The sequence below is a fragment of the Antechinus flavipes genome, chromosome 5, assembly GCF_016432865.1.
Source record: "Antechinus flavipes isolate AdamAnt ecotype Samford, QLD, Australia chromosome 5, AdamAnt_v2, whole genome shotgun sequence".
In the NCBI taxonomy this organism is placed as follows: Eukaryota; Metazoa; Chordata; class Mammalia; order Dasyuromorphia; family Dasyuridae; genus Antechinus; species Antechinus flavipes.
In genome coordinates, this window is record NC_067402.1 from 696,139 (window position 1) to 719,317 (window position 23,179).

The 23,179-nt window shown below is 59.0% G+C and overlaps 1 protein-coding gene across 1 annotated transcript in view; it reads left to right on the forward strand.

Moving 5' to 3' along the window:
* Positions 1 to 23,179, forward strand: part of COL1A2 (collagen type I alpha 2 chain) — a 32,202-nt gene that overhangs the window by 3,475 nt on the left and 5,548 nt on the right. Inside the window, exons 5-43 of the mRNA XM_051963420.1 lie at positions 862 to 945; positions 2,063 to 2,119; positions 3,268 to 3,312; positions 3,449 to 3,502; positions 3,595 to 3,648; positions 3,933 to 3,986; positions 4,198 to 4,251; positions 4,595 to 4,648; positions 7,189 to 7,233; positions 7,436 to 7,489; positions 7,570 to 7,614; positions 8,672 to 8,725; positions 9,022 to 9,120; positions 9,219 to 9,263; positions 9,361 to 9,459; positions 9,708 to 9,761; positions 9,864 to 9,971; positions 10,157 to 10,210; positions 10,305 to 10,403; positions 10,937 to 10,990; positions 11,162 to 11,260; positions 12,137 to 12,190; positions 12,400 to 12,453; positions 12,554 to 12,607; positions 12,697 to 12,750; positions 13,653 to 13,697; positions 14,207 to 14,305; positions 14,833 to 14,940; positions 17,892 to 17,945; positions 19,078 to 19,131; positions 19,610 to 19,663; positions 19,752 to 19,805; positions 19,898 to 20,005; positions 20,486 to 20,539; positions 20,962 to 21,015; positions 21,560 to 21,721; positions 21,813 to 21,920; positions 22,210 to 22,317; positions 23,076 to 23,129. Of these exons, the coding sequence (XP_051819380.1) occupies positions 862 to 945; positions 2,063 to 2,119; positions 3,268 to 3,312; positions 3,449 to 3,502; positions 3,595 to 3,648; positions 3,933 to 3,986; positions 4,198 to 4,251; positions 4,595 to 4,648; positions 7,189 to 7,233; positions 7,436 to 7,489; positions 7,570 to 7,614; positions 8,672 to 8,725; positions 9,022 to 9,120; positions 9,219 to 9,263; positions 9,361 to 9,459; positions 9,708 to 9,761; positions 9,864 to 9,971; positions 10,157 to 10,210; positions 10,305 to 10,403; positions 10,937 to 10,990; positions 11,162 to 11,260; positions 12,137 to 12,190; positions 12,400 to 12,453; positions 12,554 to 12,607; positions 12,697 to 12,750; positions 13,653 to 13,697; positions 14,207 to 14,305; positions 14,833 to 14,940; positions 17,892 to 17,945; positions 19,078 to 19,131; positions 19,610 to 19,663; positions 19,752 to 19,805; positions 19,898 to 20,005; positions 20,486 to 20,539; positions 20,962 to 21,015; positions 21,560 to 21,721; positions 21,813 to 21,920; positions 22,210 to 22,317; positions 23,076 to 23,129 (2,697 nt within the window). The remainder of the gene's footprint in view (positions 1 to 861; positions 946 to 2,062; positions 2,120 to 3,267; positions 3,313 to 3,448; positions 3,503 to 3,594; positions 3,649 to 3,932; positions 3,987 to 4,197; positions 4,252 to 4,594; positions 4,649 to 7,188; positions 7,234 to 7,435; positions 7,490 to 7,569; positions 7,615 to 8,671; positions 8,726 to 9,021; positions 9,121 to 9,218; positions 9,264 to 9,360; positions 9,460 to 9,707; positions 9,762 to 9,863; positions 9,972 to 10,156; positions 10,211 to 10,304; positions 10,404 to 10,936; positions 10,991 to 11,161; positions 11,261 to 12,136; positions 12,191 to 12,399; positions 12,454 to 12,553; positions 12,608 to 12,696; positions 12,751 to 13,652; positions 13,698 to 14,206; positions 14,306 to 14,832; positions 14,941 to 17,891; positions 17,946 to 19,077; positions 19,132 to 19,609; positions 19,664 to 19,751; positions 19,806 to 19,897; positions 20,006 to 20,485; positions 20,540 to 20,961; positions 21,016 to 21,559; positions 21,722 to 21,812; positions 21,921 to 22,209; positions 22,318 to 23,075; positions 23,130 to 23,179) is intronic.

The following is a 23,179-nucleotide window of genomic DNA, read 5'->3' on the forward strand; positions in this document are numbered from 1 at the left end:
TTATTGTGATGGGCTTTTTTATTGGCTGATTTATCTCTTCCTCTCAATCCCAAGGATATATTTTTGTTTGTTTCTGCTTGATTAATTCATCCTCACATAGTTTTTAATGGCATGAGAAATCTGTGCTCTGGGGTATAGGGTTGTTTGACAGCCAGTGGGAGCTCTTCCACTCCCTATTTTGTGTCCAGTATTCTTCTGTAAGGAATTACTGTGTGTGCAATATTTATTGGGTTAAAAAGAATATTTGTGGCATTCCTCTGCTGACATTTTCTATTTGATGATTCTAACTGTGTGATCATGAATTTTGACTAGATAGAAATCCCCTCTGCATGCATGCATCTTTGCTGGATTCTTTGGGCCAAGAAGTATGATCCCAATTCCACCTCTATCAAAGATAATTTGCCAAGAGGAATACAGTGATAGTATTTTAAAATATTCTAGTTTCCCAGAGTAATGATTACATTAAATTTGTTCTACCAGGGAAATATGCAATTCCAAATAACAAATGGGGAGGGAGGGATCTCAGTTTCGCTTTACGAGTTTCAGAAAATGCTGAAAGACTAGCAAAGAGCAAGCCCTCTGGGAAGAGATTCTGAGCATTAATTCTAGGAAGTTCATAGAATGAAGAATTTTAACTCGCTCTGATTTTTCTGGGCATCACAGAGGCAATATAGCCCTCCCTTTGATATATTCCCAAATGACCGTGTCTGATGTTGAATCTGCTTGATTGCAAATGGCAACCATTTCTCACAAGAAATCTATGAAAAGAGATGACTTACCCCTCTTGCCTGAGAATCCTCATCCCAGGCACTGATTTCAAGACCTGCCGGGTGCTCAACTAACTCATCTTTTGCACAACAGGGTCCCCCAGGCCCTCCAGGCAGAGATGGTGAAGATGGTCCCCCAGGTCCTCCCGGACCCCCTGGTCCTCCTGGTCTTGGTGGGGTAAGATCCTTTTCACTTTTGCATTTAGCCTTTATTTTAGCACAGGACTGTTAGATTTTAAAGACCAGGAGAGGGCATGGAAGGGCTGAGGGCTTCAGAGGGATTGGTTTTCCTCCATAGTTTTGGTAGAAATCTGCTTTGTGTGGAGGGCTGCATTTCACATATTGACTTGATTCTTTCATGGAAAGACCTCTTCAGTAATTCTAATCCCTGTGTAAACAGTTGACTCTGAGAAAGGGCTGAAGTCAATGCCGATAGAGACTAATTTATTTGCTACTTTCAGACATCTTTGAGATGAAAATTAAACAAGTGGATTCCATTTTTAAAATTTCGCCAACAGGTCTCTTTTTCCCTCCTGCCCCTCTCTTCTTCTTTCCCTCCTTCCTTGTTTCTTGCTTTCCTTTCCTCCTTTCTTTTTCCCTCTTTCCTTTTTTCTTCCCCCCTTCCTTTTTTCCTTCTTTGTCTCTTTTTCTCCTTCTCTATTTTATTCCTTCCTTTCTTCCTTCTGTTCCTCTTTTCTTTTCTGGCTCAATTGCCTTAGAATTCACAGAATTTAGCAAGCCAAATGAATCCAGGCTTAATTTAGTCGAAGGTAATTAGAACAGGAGCACCTTTCCTTGGATGCCTCAAATGACCCTGACTAGTTCTTGACTTCTGTCCCTCGGGTCTCAGAAGGGCGGCTTTGACCCCCAGTTCACTTTCAGCTTAAGGGGCCCCTGAAGTATAACTCCCTATACTTCTGCCCAGGACTGGAAAGGACCCAGCCCCACCAGAGCCACCTCAGGCACAGGGTGGGCCTTTAGCTGGCCACTCATTATGGCCAGCAGTGGGGAAGGGGGGCAGAGTCGACACTTTGGATGCTTTGGAGAACAGAAAGATGCCTTGGACTCTGCCAAAAGGATGGACTTTCCCACTCTCTCCCCCTCCAGCCCGGCCAGGGCTGTTCTCTTTCACCCTGACCCGATGGCGGCTCCCACATGTTGGACAATCCCTCTGTTCTCCCAAGAGAAGCAGAGGGGTCTGAGACAGGAAACCGTGCTCCCAGAGCCAGCTGGCCTGACCCTGAGATGGTCAGGAAGGCCCACTCACCTGCGTTCTTCTCTCTTTCCCTCCTTAGAACTTTGCCGCCCAATACGATGCTAGCAAAGGATTGGACATGGGCCCAGGACCAATGGTACGGACTTCCAGCCAAATCATGGTTTGGGTTTGTTGCAGTCGCCCCGTTCTTTATTGTGCCATGGTATGGCACAAAATGAAGGCGCTCTCCTGTGAACATTGAACCAGGGTGGCCAGCGTGGTGCTGGTGCATGTGGCACCGTGGGCCAGCCTGGCTTCCGGGCAAGGTATGGCTCAGCCTGCCTGAGAGAGTCCAGTCTCAGCTAAGAGGGCAAGATGGCGCAACTCCTAGGACAGGGGGCCGTCTAGCGGGCTGTTACGCATTGTGATTGCTGGGGCTCTGGGCTAAAGGGGAACTACGTCTTGCCGTGTGCCAGCCAGAGAGCTGGGCTTGGGCACCTGCTGGCATTCAGCTTCATAAACAGTGATTCCGGATCCAGCTCTCAGAGCGAGTGCTCGGCCCACTGGGCTGGCTCGCAGGCCCAGGACGTGAGGGTTAGAAATGTCCACCACTCTCTGTCACGATGCAACAACTCGTAGGGGCAGGTCCCATGGCCTCCCAAAGCCTGGAGTGGCAGGAGCTGCCTGGGCATGGTGGCCTTGGGCTCTGGAGTCAGGAGAAATTTACTGGCCAGCCTCAGGGCAAAGCTGTGCCCAATGGGGCTTTTCTCTGCACCCTCTCTCCAACACCCCCCAAGCTCTCTTGAGCTGGTCAGAAAGAAGCCCCTTTGGGGGGAGGGGAGGCAAGGGGCCTCCCCCATTCCCTGCCACCCCTCTGCAAAGCAAACCCCCTGTCCTGCTTCCCTGGCTGTCCTAGCATGGCGAAGGGCAGCAGGGCTTTAGGAAGATCACCTCTTTCATTCCTCTGTCCCGGAGGGAGGCGGCCCCCATCACAGCTGAGGAAAACGCAGCAGGCCGAGGCCGGCGACCCGGCCGGCTACTGTCCGAGCTCAGCCCTTCCCCGGCCCAGCTTGGGGCTGCCTCCACCTAACGGCCTCCACAAAGAGGTTCCCAAATCCCAGGGCCTCTGTCTGGAGCGGAGGGCAGAAGCAGGAGCATCCGATAATCCAGTCTTGTCTGAGGAGGGAGGGAGGGCCAAGGCAGCGGTCCTCTCCAGGCCTGGTCATTCTCCTGGGCCGGGTCCCGGGGCTGGGTCATCTCCCCTTATCTTTTCTCCTTTGGTCATCATCTGTATTCCCTTGACAGGGTTTGATGGGACCCAGAGGCCCCCCTGGTGCAAGTGGACCTCCTGTAAGTAAATGCAAAGGAGATTTTTACTCATTTGAGCAAATTGAAGTAAATTAAGTAAATTCGAATGAGTCTCTTTTTAAGAGGAGACCAAGTTAAGGATGCTGATGTGCTATTCTGTGACGTTCCCATTTCCCAGGGTGCCCAAGGCTTCCAAGGACCCGCCGGTGAGCCGGGAGAGCCTGGTCAGACTGTAAGTAGAGATACCCCGACATGGGTCCGGGTGACTTCTATGGCGTTACAGGGGTCGGGGCTAACAGCAGTGTGTTCTCTCCATTCCCCTAGGGCCCCGCAGGTGCCCGAGGACCCCCTGGACCCCCCGGAAAGGCTGGTGAAGATGTAAGTGGGGGGCTCGGGCCCCCTACTGGGGCACAAGTGGGGCCGAGGGGCTCAGCAGATTGGGCTAAAGCGCACACTTCGGTCGAGCTTCCTCAGGGAAACAGCTTCCCTTCGGAGGACCCGTGTCGCCATGTGGGGGACGTGGTCATGTGGGACCAAAGGGCCATCTTCTGTCACGAGGGACTCTCCCCGAAACACTGGGGTTCCTCTGAAAAGCTTCCCTTCCTTCGAGCGCCGCCCTAGCATTCACCAATGGAAGGATTCTCCTGTCTCTTTCCTTACAGGGTCACCCTGGGAAGCCAGGAAGGCCTGGTGAGAGAGGAATTGTTGGACCACAGGTGAGACTCCTCCCAGAGCAGGGTCACCGTCCCGGGCCTGCCGGGCGACCGTTCCCACGGCCATCCCCAGACGTCTGACAGAACGGGCTCAGGGAGCGCGGGAGGTCGCCCCAGCTCCCGGGCGTGGGAAGGCCTGCCTGAGCTGAGAGCTCGCACTGGGGCCGGGGTCTGAGGGTGGGGGCCACGACTGACTCCCCCCATTTCTCTGCAGGGCGCTCGAGGCTTCCCCGGGACTCCCGGTCTGCCTGGATTCAAGGGAATCCGGGTACGTGTCCTCTCTCTCCAGTTCATCGTCTAGGACACTGGACTTGTCTGGGGAGCAAGAGAGCTGGGAGGGGTGCCGGGGTTGGGGGGCAGACAGGATGGGCCAAGGCCTGATGCTCTCACATGACCCGGGTGGGGATTCTGCTGCACCCTCGGGGCCTACCCAGCCCCCAGCAGCCTCCCAAGTCCAGCCCGAGGGTCTGGGGATTAGGGCCCCACACTCAGTGCCGCAGGGAGGGCTTCGGGCCTCCTGGCTCTCTTCAGGGCCCCCAGGCCCGCTGCCAGGAGAAGTCCTGCTCAGGGGGCATCTCCCGTAGAATTTTACCAGCCATTTCTCTCTCTAGGGGCACAATGGTCTTGATGGACTGAAAGGACAAGCCGGGGCTCCTGGAGTCAAGGTAAAGTTTGATTTGGAACCGACTTTAGATGGGACGCTCTCAGTGGGAGGGGGGGAGATGCACACAAGGGCACACACATATACCCTGTGCATACATGTGCATAAACATGCACTCACAGGTGCTTACATGCACACAAACACCCATGTAGTTGGTGCTCAGACACATACTCCACATGCATGCACACACGCACACACATCATGTGTGCAAAAATGCCCACACCCACACATGCAAACATGCACAGACCCCCATGTGTGCAAAATGCCCACAAACACCCACACATGCAGACACGCACAGACCCCCATGTGTGCAAAATGCCCACAAACACCCACACATGCAAACACGCACAGACCCCCATGTGTGCAAAATGCCCACAAACACCCACACATGCAAACACACACAGACCCCCATGTGTGCAAAATGCCCACAAACACCCACACATGCAAACACGCACACACACCATGTGTGCAAAAATGCCCACAAACACCCACACATGCAAACACACACAGACCCCCATGTGTGCAAAATGCCCACAAACACCCACACATGCAAACACACACACCACGTGTGCAAAAATGCCCACAAACACCCACACATGCAAACATGCACAGACCCCCATGTGTGCAAAATGCCCACAAACACCCACACATGCAGACACGCACAGACCCCCATGTGTGCAAAATGCCCACAAACACCCACACATGCAAACACGCACAGACCCCCATGTGTGCAAAATGCCCACAAACACCCACACATGCAAACACGCACACACACCATGTGTGCAAAAATGCCACAAACACCCACACATGCAAACACACACAGACCCCCATGTGTGCAAAATGCCCACAAACACCCACACATGCAAACACACACACCACGTGTGCAAAAATGCCACAAACACCCACACATGCAAACACGCACAGACCCCCATGTGTGCAAAATGCCACAAACACCCACACATGCAAACATGCACAGACCCCCATGTGTGCAAAATGCCCACAAACACCCACACATGCAAACACACACACACCACGTGTGCAAAAATGCCACAAACACCCACACATGCAAACATGCACAGACCCCCATGTGTGCAAAATGCCCACAAACACCCACACATGCAGACACGCACAGACCCCCATGTGTGCAAAATGCCCACAAACACCCACACATGCAAACACGCACAGACCCCCATGTGTGCAAAATGCCCACAAACACCCACACATGCAAACACGCACACACACCATGTGTGCAAAAATGCCCACAAACACCCACACATGCAAACACACACAGACCCCCATGTGTGCAAAATGCCCACAAACACCCACACATGCAAACACACACACCACGTGTGCAAAAATGCCACAAACACCCACACATGCAAACACGCACAGACCCCATGTGTGCAAAATGCCCACAAACACCCACACATGCAAACATGCACAGACCCCCATGTGTGCAAAATGCCCACAAACACCCACACATGCAAACACACACACACCACGTGTGCAAAAATGCCACAAACACCCACACATGCAGACACGCACAGACCCCCATGTGTGCAAAATGCCCACAAACACCCACACATGCAGACACGCACAGACCCCCATGTGTGCAAAATGCCCACAAACACCCACACATGCAAACACGCACAGACCCCCATGTGTGCAAAATGCCCACAAACACCCACACATGCAAACACGCACAGACCCCCATGTGTGCAAAATGCCCACAAACACCTACACATGCAGACACGCACAGACCCCCATGTGTGCAAAATGCCCACAAACACCCACACATGCAGACACGCACAGACCCCCACGTATATGTGTGCACACACGCGTATACGCAGGTGCACAATGCACAGGAACACCTACATATGCATGTGTGCCCACGCATGCACAATGCACAAATATGCACACAGGTGCTTACATGCCCACAAATGACCACATACATATTGTGCACACACAGGTGCACACACATACATGTGTGCACTCACAGGTGCTTACGCAAACACCCCCAGGCACGTGTGCACACACCTGCACAAAACCTGCATACAGCTGCACACACAATATACATGTATGCTCATACGTACAACATGCACATGGCACACACAGACACCACAGGACATGCACGCACCCCCCCACATATACCTGAGCAAACACAGGCCTGAGCATGTGCATTTACACCATGGTGCACGCTAGCGGGTGCAGCCCGAGGCATGACGTGGAGCCCCCTGGCTCACAGTACAATGTGAAGAAGCCTGCGTGGGGCAGGAGACGCGGGTGGGGGGTGGGGGTCCTCCCTGCGGGCTGTAGCAGGCGCGAAGCTCGTTGTCAGACACCAGAGACAAAGTGCCTCCGAATAGTCTCTCTGAGTTCCGGGGCTTTTCATTCTGCCCTGCTCCTGGCTCTCCTGCTCAGGAGGGAGGGGGGCAATCGGGGCCCCCTCGCGGGTCAGGGGGACTGGAAGTCCGGAAATGCCCGCCGGCTCTCGTGGGCCGAACAAGAACGTTTCCCTCACAGCGTCTGTCCGTCTTTCCCTAGGGTGAACCCGGCGCCCCCGGAGAAAATGGGACCCCTGGTCAAGCGGTAAGTGTGCCGAGGGCTCCTTCTGGGGAGGGAGACGCCCCAGGCCGGTCTCCAGGCGCCGCGAACCTGCGGCTAGACTGGAAGAGCTCAGGGGCCCGTCCCTCTCCCGCCTTCAGTGACCCGGGAAAACCCCCGCCCCTGCCCCAGCAGCGGGAGAGCAGAAAGCCCAAAGTCTCCTCCTTGTCTCTTTTTCTGCCCCCAGGGAGCCCGAGGCCTCCCAGGAGAGAGGGGACGCATCGGAGGGCCCGGCCCTGCGGTAAGAGCTACTGTCCCCTTGGGGGGGTGGGGCTTCTGCGCAATCTCGGGTCCTCACGGGACTGTCCGTGTTCCACACAGGGAGCTCGCGGAAGCGATGGCAGCGTCGGCCCCGTCGGTCCCGCCGTAAGTTTCTCGAGTTCAAGGTTCCCGGGGGGAAATGGGGCGGGGGAGGGATCCGCACGAAATTCCCCGAGCGCCCATCCCTTCGGACGCCACGGACTCCCCGCGGTCCTCGAAAGGGTCCCAGCCTCAGGCACCCGCTGAGAGGAGAGCCTGCCCGAGTCCCCGAGAGCCCCTGGGCCGTCCCCGCCTTTCCCCTCAAAGCTATCGCCCCTACAAGCGCGCCCATTAAGTGCCCCCCTCCACCCCCACCCCCAGCTCCATCACACGGCTCTCTTGGTGAGGGGCTAGTCCGGGCCAGGACTGCGGCCGTAACGTCAAGGCCCCCCCAGGGAACTGGGAGGAGCCTGGTGTGGGACCTCCCCCAGCCTTCACAGACCTTGAGCGTCTGCGGGGCCACCTGCAGCACTCTTCTGCACCCCAAACTTCCCGTTAGCCCTGTCCTGGTCCCCTTGGCCTGCGCCCTGACCTGTACAAGGAGCTTCTCTGGACCTGCTGTCCAGAAATTAAGATGGGGCTTTGACCCGTGTCCAGATGAGGGCCCCTCCTCCCCATCGTTTTGTCCCAGGAACAAGGGCAGCCTCTTAAGGTGGGCAAAGTCCCATAGAGGCGACCCCAGGGGGCTCTAAGGAGGAGTGTGTGGTGTGTGTATGTGTGCGCGTGCGTGTGTGTGTCTGTGTGTGTGTCTGTCTGTCTGTCTGGGTGCGTGTGGTGCTTTCAAACTCTTCGAGGGCTGAGGAACCTGTTCCCCGGGCCCCGGGACCCAGTTGGCTGTTTGGCCCCCACTGGCTGTGTGAGCCACACTGGCGTCGGGGTGTGGGCTTTGCCGCCAGGACAGAGCGCTCTGGAGGACCCCGCCTTTGCTCTTGGTGTGGCTAGCCCCCTCCGGGAGCCCAGGGTTTCTTCCCATCATCCTCTGAGGTCGGACCCTCCCTCTGGGTAATGGCGTTACCGCTGCTCACTGTTGTTGGCAAATTGAAAAGCCGGCTGCCCAGCGGCTCGGGAGCTGCCTTCTGGCCCCAGGGAGACAATATCTGAACTGCTTCCTTTGTCTCCCCAGGGTCCCCTTGGCTCGGCGGGTCCCCCTGGCTTCCCAGGCGCCCCCGGCCCTAAGGTGAGTGAGGATCTCCTTGCCCCAGCACCATCTTGGGTTGGATAGTTCCCTTTATCAAGGGGAGGTCCCTAGAATGGGCCGGTCTGTGGTGATGGATGGTTGCTGAAAACTAGGGCCCGGTAGGACAGGCCGGGGGGATCTCAGAGCTGGCAGGGAGGGCAGAGGGCCCTGCGGAGCCCAGAGCAGGGGAAGGCTTTGTCCTGGTCTCCCACCTGACAGGGGGCCGCCAGGGCTGGAGGCCGGCTCACTGACTTTACCCCTGGTGGTCACCGTGCTCTCTGCGTTGGCTCTTCCAGGGAGAACTCGGCCCCGTAGGCAACCCTGGCCCTGCCGGCCCTGCCGGTCCTCGTGGAGAGCTGGGTCTTCCCGGCATGACTGGTCCTGTCGGTCCTGCGGTAAGGGATCCTGGGCTGGCAGGTGGGGGAGGGAGAGGAGGCTGTGATGGGGGAGAATGGTCTGGAGGCCCGTTTCACCTTCCCCCCTTCTTCCCTAGGGGAATCCCGGTGCCAATGGTCTGACGGGAGCCAAGGGGGCAGCGGTAAGTATCCACAAACGGGTCCCCGGGCTGGTTCTTGTGTGGGCCCCGCAGCGGCCCCCAGAGAGTGACGGGGGGCTGCTCCGGGCTGTGTCCGCAGGGTCTCCCTGGCGTGGCTGGTGCCCCCGGTCTGCCCGGGCCCCGTGGCATCCCTGGTCCTGCTGGTGCTGCTGGAGCTTCCGGTCCAAGAGGACTTGCGGTGAGTCGTTTTGGCTTCTTCCCCCCCTGCACCTCCGCCTTCTTGGGGGCTCCCCACCCTTGGTTTAACTGGCTTTGAGAGCCTGAGGATGACCAGACCTTCCCGATCTCTCATTCCCGGTGCAGCCTGTGCCCACAGGCCCCTCCCAGCCTCCGTGCCCCCCCCCAGCCCCAGATTGCTCCTCTAAGAGCATCTGGCCAGAGGCCTTGCCAGGAGCTTTGGCCCGTGACCCCGTGTCTTGGTTCTAGGGTGAGCCTGGTCCTGCTGGTTCCAAAGGAGAGAGTGGAAACAAGGGGGAGCCGGTGAGTAACTGCTCCGCCACCGAGTTTGGGAGGGCCCCTTCCCCTGCCTGACCGAGCAGAGCCGTAACTGCTCCTTTCGCATCTTGCTTTTGTGGGGTGCAGGGCTCCGCCGGGCCCCAAGGCCCTCCCGGCCCCAACGGTGAAGAAGGCAAGAGAGGACCCAACGGAGAGCCAGGATCCACGGGCCCCATGGGACCCCCCGGCCTCAGAGTAGGTGGAAGCCGGTCGCGCGGTGGGTTCCTGGGCTAGGCTACAGAAACGTGTGTTTGCGAGCTACCTCCGGCCGGTGGCTCCCTGCCCCCGACCACACCCAGGGCGGCTCTCTGACTTGGGGGGCCCTGCCCAGGGGGCTCTCGGGGCTGGGGGATCTGACTGTTTTCTGTCCTACTTGGCAGGGCGTCCCTGGATCCCGGGGTCTTCCTGGAGCCGACGGCCGAGCTGGAGGCATGGTAGGTGGACTCAGAGACCCCCCGCTCGCCCCATGGAGACTAGGCCAGATGGTCTGCCTAGTGCTCACCTCCCATCTCCCTCTTTCCTAAACAGGGTCCCCCCGGTAACCGCGGCCCCTCCGGACCTGCTGGAGCCCGAGGCCCCAATGGAGATGCCGGCCGGCCTGGCGAGCCCGGGCTCATGGGCCCCCGCGTAAGTGGCCGCTTCGTGCAGGGCAGTTTTCCAAGCCCGGGGTGGGGGGGCATCCCTGTCAGAGGACCCTGGAAAGTCCCTGGAAGGGCCAACCCCTTTATCTCATTCTGAAGATGGTTGATGTGGGTGGGAGAGGCTGGGGGGGTTTCCTCATTGCATCCCAAGTCATAGTTCATGGGTTGGTGAGCTGGGGGCTGCGAGCGCTCTGCCGGAGCCCAGTGATGGGGGCCTGACCGTCCCACGACTGTGGCACATGGGAGGGGAATCCCTGAGCCACCCCCAGTCACTGGTAAAGGGAAGAGCTGGGGCTGACAAGGGCAGCGGGTCTGGGAAGTTGTGGGGAAAGTAAGTCTGCTGGGGGCGAGGGTGGCCACATCTCTGGCGCCTCCGGGCACTTGTCGGTTACTGACCGGGAGTTTGAGAGACCCAGAGCCAGAGAGAGGCTGGGGACCCCCCCACCCCCCACTGAATCCTGCCCTTTCCCCCACCCTCTCAAAGCCAAGGCACTAAACGCTGCCTTCTCCCGCCCCCAGGGTCTCCCCGGCTCCCCTGGAAACGTCGGCCCCACTGGGAAGGAAGGCCCTGCTGTAAGTATAGCCACATCCACCCTCCGCTCCCCCCCCCCGCCAGGCTCGGGACCAGTCGGGCACACACAGCGGGGCCCCGTGCCCGCCTGGAGGCGGAGTCCGGGAAGCAGCCCTGCTGCGGCCCACAAGCCTGCGTGGGGTTCTCAGTCTAAGCGCCCCGGTCTCTTGTAGGGTCTCCCCGGGATCGATGGCCGACCCGGCCCCACAGGTCCTGCTGGGAACAGAGGCGAGCCCGGGAACATCGGCTTTCCAGGACCCAAAGGCCCTAACGTAAGTGTGGCGGCGCCCCACCTTCCTGCGCGGTCATTCCTTCGGCCACATGGGTCAAGTGCCCACGGAGGACCAGGGAGGGGGTCGGAGCGGGTGGAGCAGGGAGAAACAGCAGAACAGGCCTGTGCCCCGTCTTCTCCCTGGTCCTCCATCGGATCTCACCAGTGCCCTCCGGAGAAGGTGCCCTCTGCCTCCTGGCACAGACCCAGCCCAGACACCTCCCCCCAGCTTGGGACCCAGCTCTTCTGGCCTGGCCTGGGCTGCCTGCCTCCTCCCTCAGGCGCGCTTGGTGACAGCCAAGGCCTCCTGCGCTGAAGTCCACAGCTGCATGGGCACTGGCCTCGCCTGGCACTCTGCCCCTTGGGGCTCCCGGGCATCCTCTGTGTAATCTTCCTGTCCCTTGTCCTTCTATAAGTAATGGGGGCACCTCACGTCCTCAAAATCCACCATGGTAAAGTCTGCACTTCTCAATATATTTGTACCAGGAAGCCCGCTGGGCCTGGGTCTGCCCACTGACCACTTGCCGCTGGGCCTGGGTCTGACCTCCAACCACTTGGTCCGCTGGGCCTTTGTGTGCCCTCCGACCACTCGGCCCGCTGGGCCTTTGTGTGCCCTCTGACATTCAGCTCAATGGGCCTGGGTCTGCCCTCCGACCACTCGGCCCGCTGGGCCCGGGTCTGCCCTCTGACACTCGGCCCGATGGGCCTGTGCCAGGCCTGTGTCCGCCCACTGACCGCTGCCAGAGCCCAGTGTAATATGTGAATGAGGCTCTATGAGATAGGAGCAGAAGCAGGCCCAGCCGCGGTGTCCCGTGCGCCCGCGCTGTGACTGTTGCCTCCAGGTCAACCTCTGTTCCTTTTCATGCTTCCTTTTCAGGGCGATCCTGGCAAAGCCGGAGAGAAAGGTCACGCTGGTCTCGCTGGTGCTCGGGTGAGTGGAGGGGCCCGGAGACGTCAGGGAGCAGGGGACACGTGGGGGAGGCCGCCCGGGACTGACCCAGGCCCGACCAGCCTCAGGCCCAGGGCTTTCCCCCCTCTCTAAGAAGGCTCCAGAGAGACCAGCCTCAGGCCGGCCTGGCCCGGGGACTCTGAGCCTTCCGCCGCCGGCCCCGAGTGACCCCTGCCTCTGCTCTTCCACAGGGCGCCCCCGGCCCCGATGGGAACAACGGTGCTCAGGGACCCCCCGGCCCCACGGTGAGTACTGCCCTGGCCCACGCGGCCGGCCCGGGCTCGGCAGGGTACCGCACCTCTGTTCCGGCTCAGAAAAAATGACGTTTCCCTTTATGGCTTTTAGGGTGTCCAAGGTGGGAAAGGTGAACAGGGCCCCGCTGGTCCTCCAGGCTTCCAGGTAAGGCAGGTCACAACCCGGCCCCTCCCCAGGCCCCGGCCCCGGGTCCAACCAGAATTAACCCATGCTCCACCTCTCTCTTGGTGTAGGGTCTACCTGGCCCCTCGGGCCCCGCAGGTGAAGGTGGCAAAGTAGGAGAAAGGGTGAGTGTGGGGTTCTGCTCTCGGGGGTTCTGTGGCATCCCTGCTCTGCCTCTGGCATAGTTCTGTGGCATCCTGCCCTCTCTCTCTCAGGGGTTCTGTGGCATCCTGCCCTCTCTCTCTCAGGGGTTCTGTGGCATCCCTGCCCTCTCTCTCTCAGGGGCTCTGTGGCACCCCTGCCCTGCCTCTGGCATAGTTCTGTGGCATCCTGCCCTCTCTCTCTCAGGGGTTCTGTGGCATCCCTGCCCTCTCTCTCTCGGGGGCTCTGTGGCACCCCTGCCCTTTCTCTCTCAGGGGTTCTGTGGCATCCCTGCCCTCTCTCTCTCAAGGATTCTGTGGCACCCCTGCCCTGCCTCTGGCACAGTTCTGTGGCACCCTGCCCTACCTCTCAGGGGTTCTGTAGCATCCCTGCCCTGCCTCTCGGGGGTTCTGTGGCATCCCTGCCCTCTCTCTCTCAGGGGTTCCGTGGCGCCCCTGCCCTGCCTCTGGCACAGTTCTGTGGCACCCTGCCCTGCCTCTCAGGGGTTCTGTAGCATCCCTGCCCTGCCTCTCAGGGGTTCTGTGGCGCCCCTGCCCTCTCTCTCTCAGGGGTTCCGTGGCGCCCCTGCCCTGCCTCTGGCACAGTTCTGTGGCACCCTGCCCTCTCTTTCTCAGGGGTTCCGTGGTGCTTCTGCCCTGTCTCTCAGGGGTTCCGTGGCATCCCTGCCCTATCTCTCAGGGGTTCCGTGGTACTCCTGCCCTGTCTCCCATACACAGACACCCCAGCACCTCCAGCCCCCTGCCCAACCCCACCCACTTGGTCTCAGTGGGCTCTCTGTTTCCGGCTTGTCCCCACAGCCTTTGAGAGGCCTGGGTGCTCATGGGGGCACGGCGGACAGGCTGACTTGTCCTTGTCTTTTCTCTAGGGTCTCCCTGGTGAATTTGGCCTCCCTGGCCCTGCTGGCCCAAGAGTGAGTATCCCTGGGGACCATCCCTCAGAAGGGACTAGGGGTCACTACCAGGCGGAAGGCCCCAGCGGTCAGCCCCCCGTCCGAGGGGGATGCCGACAGGCTGAGCCCCCTGGGCCTGTGCAGGCTGCTGTTGTCCCCAGAGCTGGCCCAGCCCCTTTAAAGCCTCCCAGCTGTGAAATGGGGAAAGGTGTAGCTTTGGGCCAGGTTCTTCAGAACTGTAAAGAAAGTCCAAACCGCAGACCCGTGTCCTGTTGCAGATGAAAGGCTTAGAAATACAACTAGGGTCTGTGGGAGGATTTTTCCAGGAGCCTGCTGCACCCCAGGGACCCCACCTTAAGGGGGGGCCCGAGGAGCCCAGGATGCTCGGCCCTTGGCTGCTCGGGGACTGGGAGGCTCACCTTCCTTCCCATTGGGCAGGGGAGAGCCCACTCTCCCTGACTGGGCCCCAAATGCCGGCGCACCCCCCTTCCCACCCAGACTTATTTTTTCTGATGCCCTCTCTCCTACAGGGTGAACGCGGTCCCCCCGGAGAAAGTGGAGCTGTTGGTCCTACAGGTTCCATTGGAAGCCGCGGTCCATCTGGTCCCCCGGGCCCCGATGGCAACAAGGTAGGGGGCGGTGGAAGCCTTCGGCCACTGAGCGGGCAAGGTCACCGAAGGGGTCAGTAGTTTAGTCAACTGACTGTGCCCGACTGTTTGGGTTTTCGTGGCAGTCTCCAGCTCATTTTACAGATGAGGAAATTGAGGCAAAGGGGCTTATGTGATTTTCCCAGGGCCCCCCAGCTAGGAAGCATCTGGGCTTGGGTTTGCACTCAGGACCAGCATTCTGTGCCCTGGATCACCCAGTGCCTTAGAAGGGGCACTCCTCTTAAATGTGCTCTTTGGGGAGGGAAAGACTGGCTGCCCGGGGGCTGGAGTGAGGAAGCCTGGGAATGGGCAGGGGGGACTCTGGGGGGATCTCCTCCCCATCAGGAGGGGCACGAATCCTCAGCGAATATTGGGGAGGACAGGGAGCCCCTCTCCCCAGGAATGACACGGGGTGACAGGAGAGCCTCCCCTCTTAATGGTTCAGGCTGAGACGGGATCGGCCTGTGCCCATCACTCCCCCAACCAGGTGGTTTTTCATTTGGGGGCAGGGAGAGCCTGGTGTGGTTGGTGCCCCTGGAAACGCGGGTCCCGCTGGCTCTGGTGGAGTGCCAGGAGAGCGTGGTGCAGCTGGTGTCCCTGGAGGCAAAGGAGACAAGGTGAGCAGGACAGCAGCATGGGCAGGGGCGGAGGACAGGTGAGCACCAAGGGGGTGCGCATCCCCAGAGGAGAGGGAAGGAGGACTTCTCCTTGGGGGAGCCACTGTGCCAGGACTGGGCCAGAAGGGTTCCAGGGCCCCTGGGACTGTGCCCAGTGGGATGGAGGCACTGCCCGCCCCTGGAAATGCAGCACCCCTTTGGGGCAGTTCTGAGCCCCAAACTGTAATGATCGCGTATTTAAAGTCAGCCGGAGTCAGGAATTCAGGTTAAGGGGAAAATCTTCAATATTTATTGAAGTGATGAGGTGAATAAAGATTGCTATAGCAAATATAGGCAAGAAAGATTGCGATAGCAAATATAGGCAGTTGCGACAGGAAGCCAGCTAAGAGCCGAGCCAACAGTGGAGCCAACAGTGGAGTCAGCCGTGGCAATGGCCGTCCCAAAAGTCTCTCCTCCCCTTCCTATTCCACTCCCCTGCCTCCACCCACCAAAATCGTCATTTCCTATACAACACATCAGGACTTGCACAAAGAGTGGGTGGGGGCCATTCTCTCTCCAAGCTTATCTATTAATAGAGTATGGTCCAATTACTATTTAGCCTCATGTGCTTGGGACCTCAGTGCATCAACTCAAGCCTCAGCCCATTACATCTCCCGCTTTCTTTTGTTTTAGAACACAGGTGATCATGCCATCCCTGACTCTTCAGGGAGGTCAGAGCCCCCAAGGGGAGGTGATCACACCCTCCCTGATTTCTCAGGAAAGGAGGTGAAAGCACCGAAAAGGAAGTGATCACGACCCCCCTGACTTCTCAGGAAGGGAGGTGAAAGCACTAAAAAGGAGATAATCACGCCCTCCCTGACATCTCAGGAAGGGAGATGAAAAGCACCAAAGGGAAGTGGGGGTTGCTAGCAGGTTTCTGGGCTCAAGGGTCTTATTATGCACAAACCCATCAGCATGGGAACACATAGCACATAGCACATAGCAACAACGCAGAGGCTATTAGTGATGACTCTCCCCACAGTCAGTGCAGGCTTGGTGTGTTGTAACAAACATGAATTATGCACCCAAGTAACGGTATAACAAACAATATAAATCAACAGTATGATGTAAAAGATTGCCAGAAGTCCTAGAAGGAGAGTATGTAAACAGCAGTCACACATACACCTCTTCAGCAGCCAAGAGATAGTCCAAAACCAGTCTATTGTCCATTGCTTCACATATCAGGGAATCCAATGATCCCCCCAAGTTTTTGAAGTCCAGCAAAAGTCTTTTTATGTCTTAGGGAATCCAATGATTCCAGCAGATTTTGAAGTCCTGTAACAGTCTTATCATTTCTCAGAAAATAGAGCTGTATGCAGCTGGGACAACTGAGATACCCCCTGGAGAGGTGAAATCTGTTCCTCTCCAGCCTATGGATCCCTTACCTCCAGGCACAGTAGGCTTGACCATCTCACCTCCTTTTTGTACGTACAAAACAGTGTCCATCCACACACTGATGTGGGAAACTGGGGAATGTGTAGATAATATCCCAGTCACTAATACAGGTAGACAATGTGTGACTTATCACCCAGGAGACGTAGTAGCATCAGGTTTACTCATACAGAATCCTAATAAGCAACCTGGTGATAGTCACCCAGGTTCTGACTCCAGACCACAAAATCCAGGAATTTACTGGACAGCAGCTGTAACGGCTGACCGACCTATGCTCACGATCTATATAAATGGCCTACCATTGGAAGGATTGGTAGACACAGGTGCAGATCGTACAGTTATTAGAGGTGCCAATTGGCCCAGTCACTGGCCAAAGATTAAAGCAGACACCTATATGTCTGGAGTAGGAGGATCAATAGCAGCTGAAGTTAGTGCTGCCCCTATGAGATGGACTTTTGAAGGCAAAACAGGAGTTTTTACTCCTTTTATAGTTGAAAAACTCCCCATCAATCTGTGGGGAAGAGATGTTTTACAACAATTAGGGTTAAAAATGAGTACTTCGGTTTTTTAAGCAGGGCTGCTGTTGAAGGCCTGCCAACACTTTCACCTGTTCCTATCCAATGGAAAACTGATACACCAGTGTGGATAGAACAGTGGCCCTTGGGTAGCGATAAAATTCAGGCCTTATTAGATATAGTACAGGAACAGCTTGAACAAGGACATTTACAACCTTCTCTAAGTCCTTGGAATTCCCCAGTGTTCGTTGTAAAAAAGAAATCAGGAAAATGGAGGATGCTCACTGATTTAAGAAAAGTAAATGAACAGATGGAAACTATGGGAACTCTTCAGCCTGGACTTCCATCTCCTACTCAATTGCCTAGAGAGTGGCCTCTTTGGGTCATCGATATTAAGGATTGTTTCTATTCTATCCCTCTGGATAAGGAGGATATGAAAAGATTTGCCTTTTCAGTGCCCAGTGTTAACTTAGCTGAGCCTTATAAAAGATATGAATGGACAGTTTTGCCACAGGGAATGAAAAACAGCCCCACGTTGGGCGCCAAATGTAATGATCGCGTATTTAAAGTCAGCCGGAGTCAGGAATTCAGGTTAAGGGGAAAATCTTCAATATTTATTGAAGTGATGAGGTGAATAAAGATTGCTATAGCAAATATAGGCAAGAAAGATTGCGATAGCAAATATAGGCAGTTGCGACAGGAAGCCAGCTAAGAGCCGAGCCAACAGTGGAGCCAACAGTGGAGTCAGCCGTGGCAATGGCCGTCCCAAAAGTCTCTCCTCCCCTTCCTATTCCACTCCCCTGCCTCCACCCACCAAAATCGTCATTTCCTATACAACACATCAGGACTTGCACAAAGAGTGGGTGGGGGCCATTCTCTCTCCAAGCTTATCTATTAATAGAGTATGGTCCAATTACTATTTAGCCTCATGTGCTTGGGACCTCAGTGCATCAACTCAAGCCTCAGCCCATTACACCAAACCATGCAATCCTCTTCTGCTTCCAGGGTGAAACTGGTCCCAGAGGAGAATTTGGAAACCCAGGCAGAGATGGCGCTCGGGTGAGTCCAGCTTCCACGGAGCCGGGGGGAGAAGGAGCCAGGACCCGTCCGATGTCGCTGGCCTCTGGCCCCCGATGGATACGGCTTCCTGCCCTTCTTCCTCTGCTCCTCAAGCTCTTACCAAGCAGTGCTGAGCACAGGCAGCAGTTACCGGCCTTTAGAAGTCAGGGTGGCTGAGATCGGGGGCTCCCCCGGGAAATCTGACCCTGAGGGGCAACTCAAACGGGAAAGCTGCCTACTGTGGGTTAGGGTGCCCACCATGGGCTGCGGCCTCAGAGGCCCTAGAGTCACCGTTCTCCAGGATTGGGCCATCAGCACCCCCCAAGTGGGCACCGAAGGGCACTGCCCAGCGCTGGGCACTAGTCTGGCCTCCCTGAAGAACGGACGCTGCAGGGTGATGGATGTTGGCCCTGGGGGAGCCCGCAAGGGCCCAGCAAAACCTTTTAAGCAGCTCAATCCCCCCGTTGCCCCAAAAGTCGTATCCACCAAATAGGAACAAAAACTGCAGCCTCAGTTGCCATCCAAAGGACACCCCGTGACTTTTTCTAGGTTTTTCCATTAGCTTTGCTGGGGCCGGGGAGAGCCGCGATGGGAGCTGGCGCCTGAGGCCCCCCTTTTGCAGCTTGCACATTGAGGGGACCCCAGGGAAGGTCCTGGAGGCACAAGGGCCACTTCCCTGAGCCCTTTTAAACATGTCTTTCTTTTTGCTGAGGCAGTTGGGGTTAAGTGTCACACAGCCAGGAAATGTTAAGTGTCTAAGGCGGGATCTGAACTCAGGTCCTCCTGACTCCAGGGCTGATGCTCTGTCCACTGTGCCCCCTAGCTGCCCCCCAGCCCATTTTAGCTCTCCTTGGACCATGTTTCCCCCGCTGCCCTGGACTTTGAGTGCGTCCTGAGCACGGACCCTCCCGCACAGGGGGAAGAAGGGCTCCCGGAGTCCCTGAGGGTTTTCATGGCCTGATTCTTGGGGCCCACTCCTGGTAGATCCCCTAGACCTTGTGCCTTGGGGTGGACGTGTGCCAACAAGACAGAGACAGAGAAGAGGGGAGGAGGAAGGGGGTGAAAAGGGGGAGGAGTGGGAGAGTGCTCCCTGGTGAGCAATGACAAGAGCCCTTTCTCCTTCCGCCCTTAGGGAGCTCCTGGTGCCATGGGCGCCCCAGGTCCCGCCGGAGCCACCGGGGAGAGGGTAAGCGCGCCCTGCCTGCGACCTGCTCGGCCTTTCCCCACAGCTCCCTGCGGCTCTAAGCCAGCCCCGTCCCCCAGGCGGTGACGCCCCACTTTGAAGCCCCTGCTCTGCCTCCTAGGAGGCCTGGCAGCCATGGCAGCCTTGACCCCAGACCCCCAGACTGTCCCCAGCCGGGGCTGCTCCATCTGGGCAGAAGGATCCTTCCCGAAGCACCCCAGACTTCCTTCTCTATTAGACACGGCCCGCAGCAGGCCCCCTCCCCAAGGCCCAGCCCCCGGGGGAAGGAGCCCAGGGGGAGGGGGCCCAGGGGGAGGAAGCCCAGGGGAAGGGAACCCAGGGGGAGGGAACCCAGGGGGAAGGAGCCCAGGGGGAGGGATCCCAGGGGGAGGAAGCCCAGGGCCCCCCTCCATTCACCTCTGACCACCCTGAGCCCACCCTGCTGCCGAGCTGGTCCCTCACTAACCTTTGGCTCCTCCAGGGTGAAGCTGGTCCTGCAGGTCCTGTTGGTCCCACCGGGAACCGAGGAGCTCCTGTAAGTAGCCCCAGCCCTGGTTCTGTCAGCCCTGGAGATGGGGAGTCAGAGCCAGGGTGTGAGACCTTCTTGTTCCTCTTCCACCCAGGGTGACCGCGGAGAGGCCGGGCCCGCAGGCCCCAATGGATTTGCTGGCCCTCCCGTGAGTATGGGGCTGTTCTCCCTGAGGAGGCCGGGCGAGGGGGGCGGGAGGCGGGGCAGAACGGAGCCTTCACCCGTCCGCTGTCTCCCTAGGGCGCTGCTGGCCAAGCTGGAGCAAAGGGAGAACGCGGAACCAAGGGGCCCAAGGGAGAGAACGGCGTCGTGGGCCCCACCGGCCCTGTGGGCGCAGCTGGCCCCTCTGTAAGTGCTGCTCCTGGCTGGCCCGGCCAATTTCCTGGGGAGACCCCACAGACCAAACGTGTCATTAGCCGGGTGTCCCGAGTCCTGAGCCCAAGTGGGGTGAATGTCAATAGAATGGCCCCGGGGTCGGACTTCCGGCCCTGTCCCTCCCCTCAGTGATGTCCGTGTACCTGCCTGCTAACTGGCTCCCCCCGTGCCCACTGGGAGATGGGGGCAAAGTCCCGCCCTTCCCCTTTCCCAGATCGGGGGACTGAGGCACAGACTGGGTGACTGGGGGGGTCTCAGAGTATCGGAGCTGAGCCCTCCCGGGACCCCCAGCTGCCTCTGATGGCTACAGCCCGACCCCACCTTGGCTTCCTGAGCCGACCAGGGGGTGGCCCCCAAAACAGGGAGGGTCTCACCTATGCCAGGAGGAGAGCTCGAGGCTGAGCCACGGGAGCACCACCGACTCTTGTTCCTCTTCTTCCTTTTCTGCGCTAGGGTCCCAATGGCCCCCCTGGTCCTGTTGGAGGTCGTGGCGATGGCGGTCCCCCTGTAAGTGCCTGCAAAAGCCTTCCTAGGGCCGGGTGGATGGCAGGTGCCCTCTAGGGCCCAGCCAGGGCTGGGAGGACACACGCCTGTGTGGGGGAGGCTGGCTCTGGAGCCTCCGGGGGGGGGAACGGCCGGGCTGGGGCGGGCAGCTCGGGCTCCCCTTCCCCAGTTTCCAGCCTCTGGGGGAGTGACACCCTAGGCCCCGCCTCTGTCCCGGGGTGGGCTACTTACATCCACCCCACGGAAGGGCAGCCCCTAAGGTGCTTCTTAGTGAGAAGGGGGGTGGAGGTGGGGAAGGTCTGGGGCCTCTGGTCGGACCTTGTGGCCTTGGTCACCACGTGGGGGACTTCCAAGCACCCGGGCCCTTGCCCCTCAGCCTCGCCCCACCCGGACTTTGCCCTAACTCCGATGGTCTTGCCTCCCAGGGGATGACCGGCTTCCCTGGCGCTGCTGGAAGAACTGGAGCCCCTGGGCCTGCTGTGAGTAAACCCTCCGAACTCCTGACCAGCCGAGGGACAACGTGGCCCGAGCCGCCCCTGGGACCCCACGCACCCCAACGTGGGCCCGTTCCAGAGTTCGGAGGGAGGGGCCGGTTTAATCCCCAGCCAAAGTGCCTTTTGCTCCTCCTCAGGGGGCACTTGGCTCAAAGGCACGTCCAGGCCCACTCGGGATCACTGTCCAGGCCTAGCAGCCGCCTCCCCCCCTCCCTGTGGCCAGCTTTGGCCAGGCCGGCCCCGAGCTCCTGGGAGCCAAGCATCTAGTCCAGGCATCGAAGAGAAAAGAGATCCCATTGAGGGCTCCCCAAAAAGGGGGAGCACTGTTCTCAGCCCCCAAAGTTGGCCCCGAGGACTCCCTTGGCCAGGCCCTGCCCTGACTTGAGACATGGGCTAGCTCCTGAGGCCAGGGGAATTTCTCCCTCCCCTCCCACAATTTCTCGGGGACATGCCCCCATCTCCCCAGCCTCCCTTGTACCCACGGCCCGGGCTGCTTGGGGTGGGCTGTAACCATCTCCACCTGCTGCAGGGTATCACTGGCCCTCCCGGCCCCCCCGGTGCTGCTGGAAAAGAAGGGCCTCGAGGTCCCCGTGGTGACCAGGGTCCCCTCGGCCGTGCTGGAGAGACAGGCGCCGTCGGCCCCCCTGGTTTCGCTGGAGAGAAGGGTCCCCCCGGAGAGTCCGGTGCCAGTGTAAGTGCCATCCCACAGCCCCCCGACAAAGCGTGCGGGCCGCACAGGCCGGGGATGGCGCCCAGCACTCGGCACCCTTTCTCTTCCACAGGGTCCCCCCGGCTCCTCGGGCCCTCAAGGTCTTCTCGGTGCTCCTGGCATTCTGGGTCTGCCCGGCTCAAGAGGCGAGCGTGGTCTTCCCGGGGTCTCGGGCTCTGTGGTGAGTGGCGGCTGGCCGCTGAGGGCGAGTGGGGGGAGATCTGTCCCTTCTCTTCCCGTGGCCCTCAGGCCCTTCCCTCCTCCTGCCGCGGGCTCTGAACGGACCCCAGTCCATCCCGCCCCACAGGGGCGTGGGAGGCCCCCAGAAGCTGAAGCGCTGCCCCGGCTCCGATGGCCCCAGAATGAAGTGGAGCCCCGGCCCCTGGCTCCCAGCTGGTCCCTAGCCCCTCTCCCCCCAAGGGCCATGGTGTTTGCTCCAGGGTTCCCAGAAGGCTCTTCTGCCTTTACAGGGTGAACCCGGTCCTCTTGGCATTTCTGGTCCTCCCGGAGCTCGAGGGCCCCCCGGGGCCGTGGGTAGCCCTGGCGTCAACGGCGCTCCTGGCGAAGCTGGGCGTGATGTAAGTCAGGGGCTCGGGTGGCTCGGGAGGGGCGACAGCGGGGGCTGCCGTCCTGGGGGGGCCCTCGCCTCGAGAGCACAGCCGGGAGTTCTGGGGGGGCAGGCTAGGCTGGGACTCCTCCCCAGAATGTCCCCAAAGGGAAATGAGCCCCATCCTCTGCACCGTGACCCCCTCGCCGAGGGGAAGGACGAGTGACAAAGGAGGAGGGGACCCTTCCTTGGACACGGGAGGCGGGAAGCCCAGGGTCAGAGGGCCAGGCCTTGGGGCCCCAGGCCTTGTTGGCTGGGTCCCGTACGTAGAAATGGGCTCGGACTGGGCCTTTGAGGGAGCGGTCTGGACCTGAATGAAGACCAGGCCCTGGCCTGAACACCAGAGCAGAGGCTCTCTTACCTTCTGCTGGAGCAGCGGAGGGGCCGGGGGCTTCTTGGCCCAGAAACTCCCAGGGGCCATTGGGGGCGGGCTGGCCTATCCCAGCAGGGCGGAGGGCTGGGGTGGGGACAGGGACCCAGAATTTCCGTGATTCCATGGCCCAGCAGAAGCTGGAAGGCCCGAGGTTGCCTGGGCTGCAGACGGGCTCAGGGAGAGGGCTCAAGCAGTCACTGAGCCTCATCACCCCAGCCTAGCCCAGCACCCAGGAGCCCGTGCCCAGGAGAGCCCCCCGCCAGCTTTGGGCCCTCCCCCACAGCAGGGGCACTGGCCCAGACCAAGTGGTCCTGGCTGACCCACTAACGCTCTCCGCTCTCTCCTGTACTTCACAGGGGAACCCTGGCAACGATGGTCCCCCCGGCCGAGACGGTCTCGCTGGTCACAAGGTATAGCCGTCTTTTGAGTGTCATCTCTGACTGGCTGGGACATCTCCAGA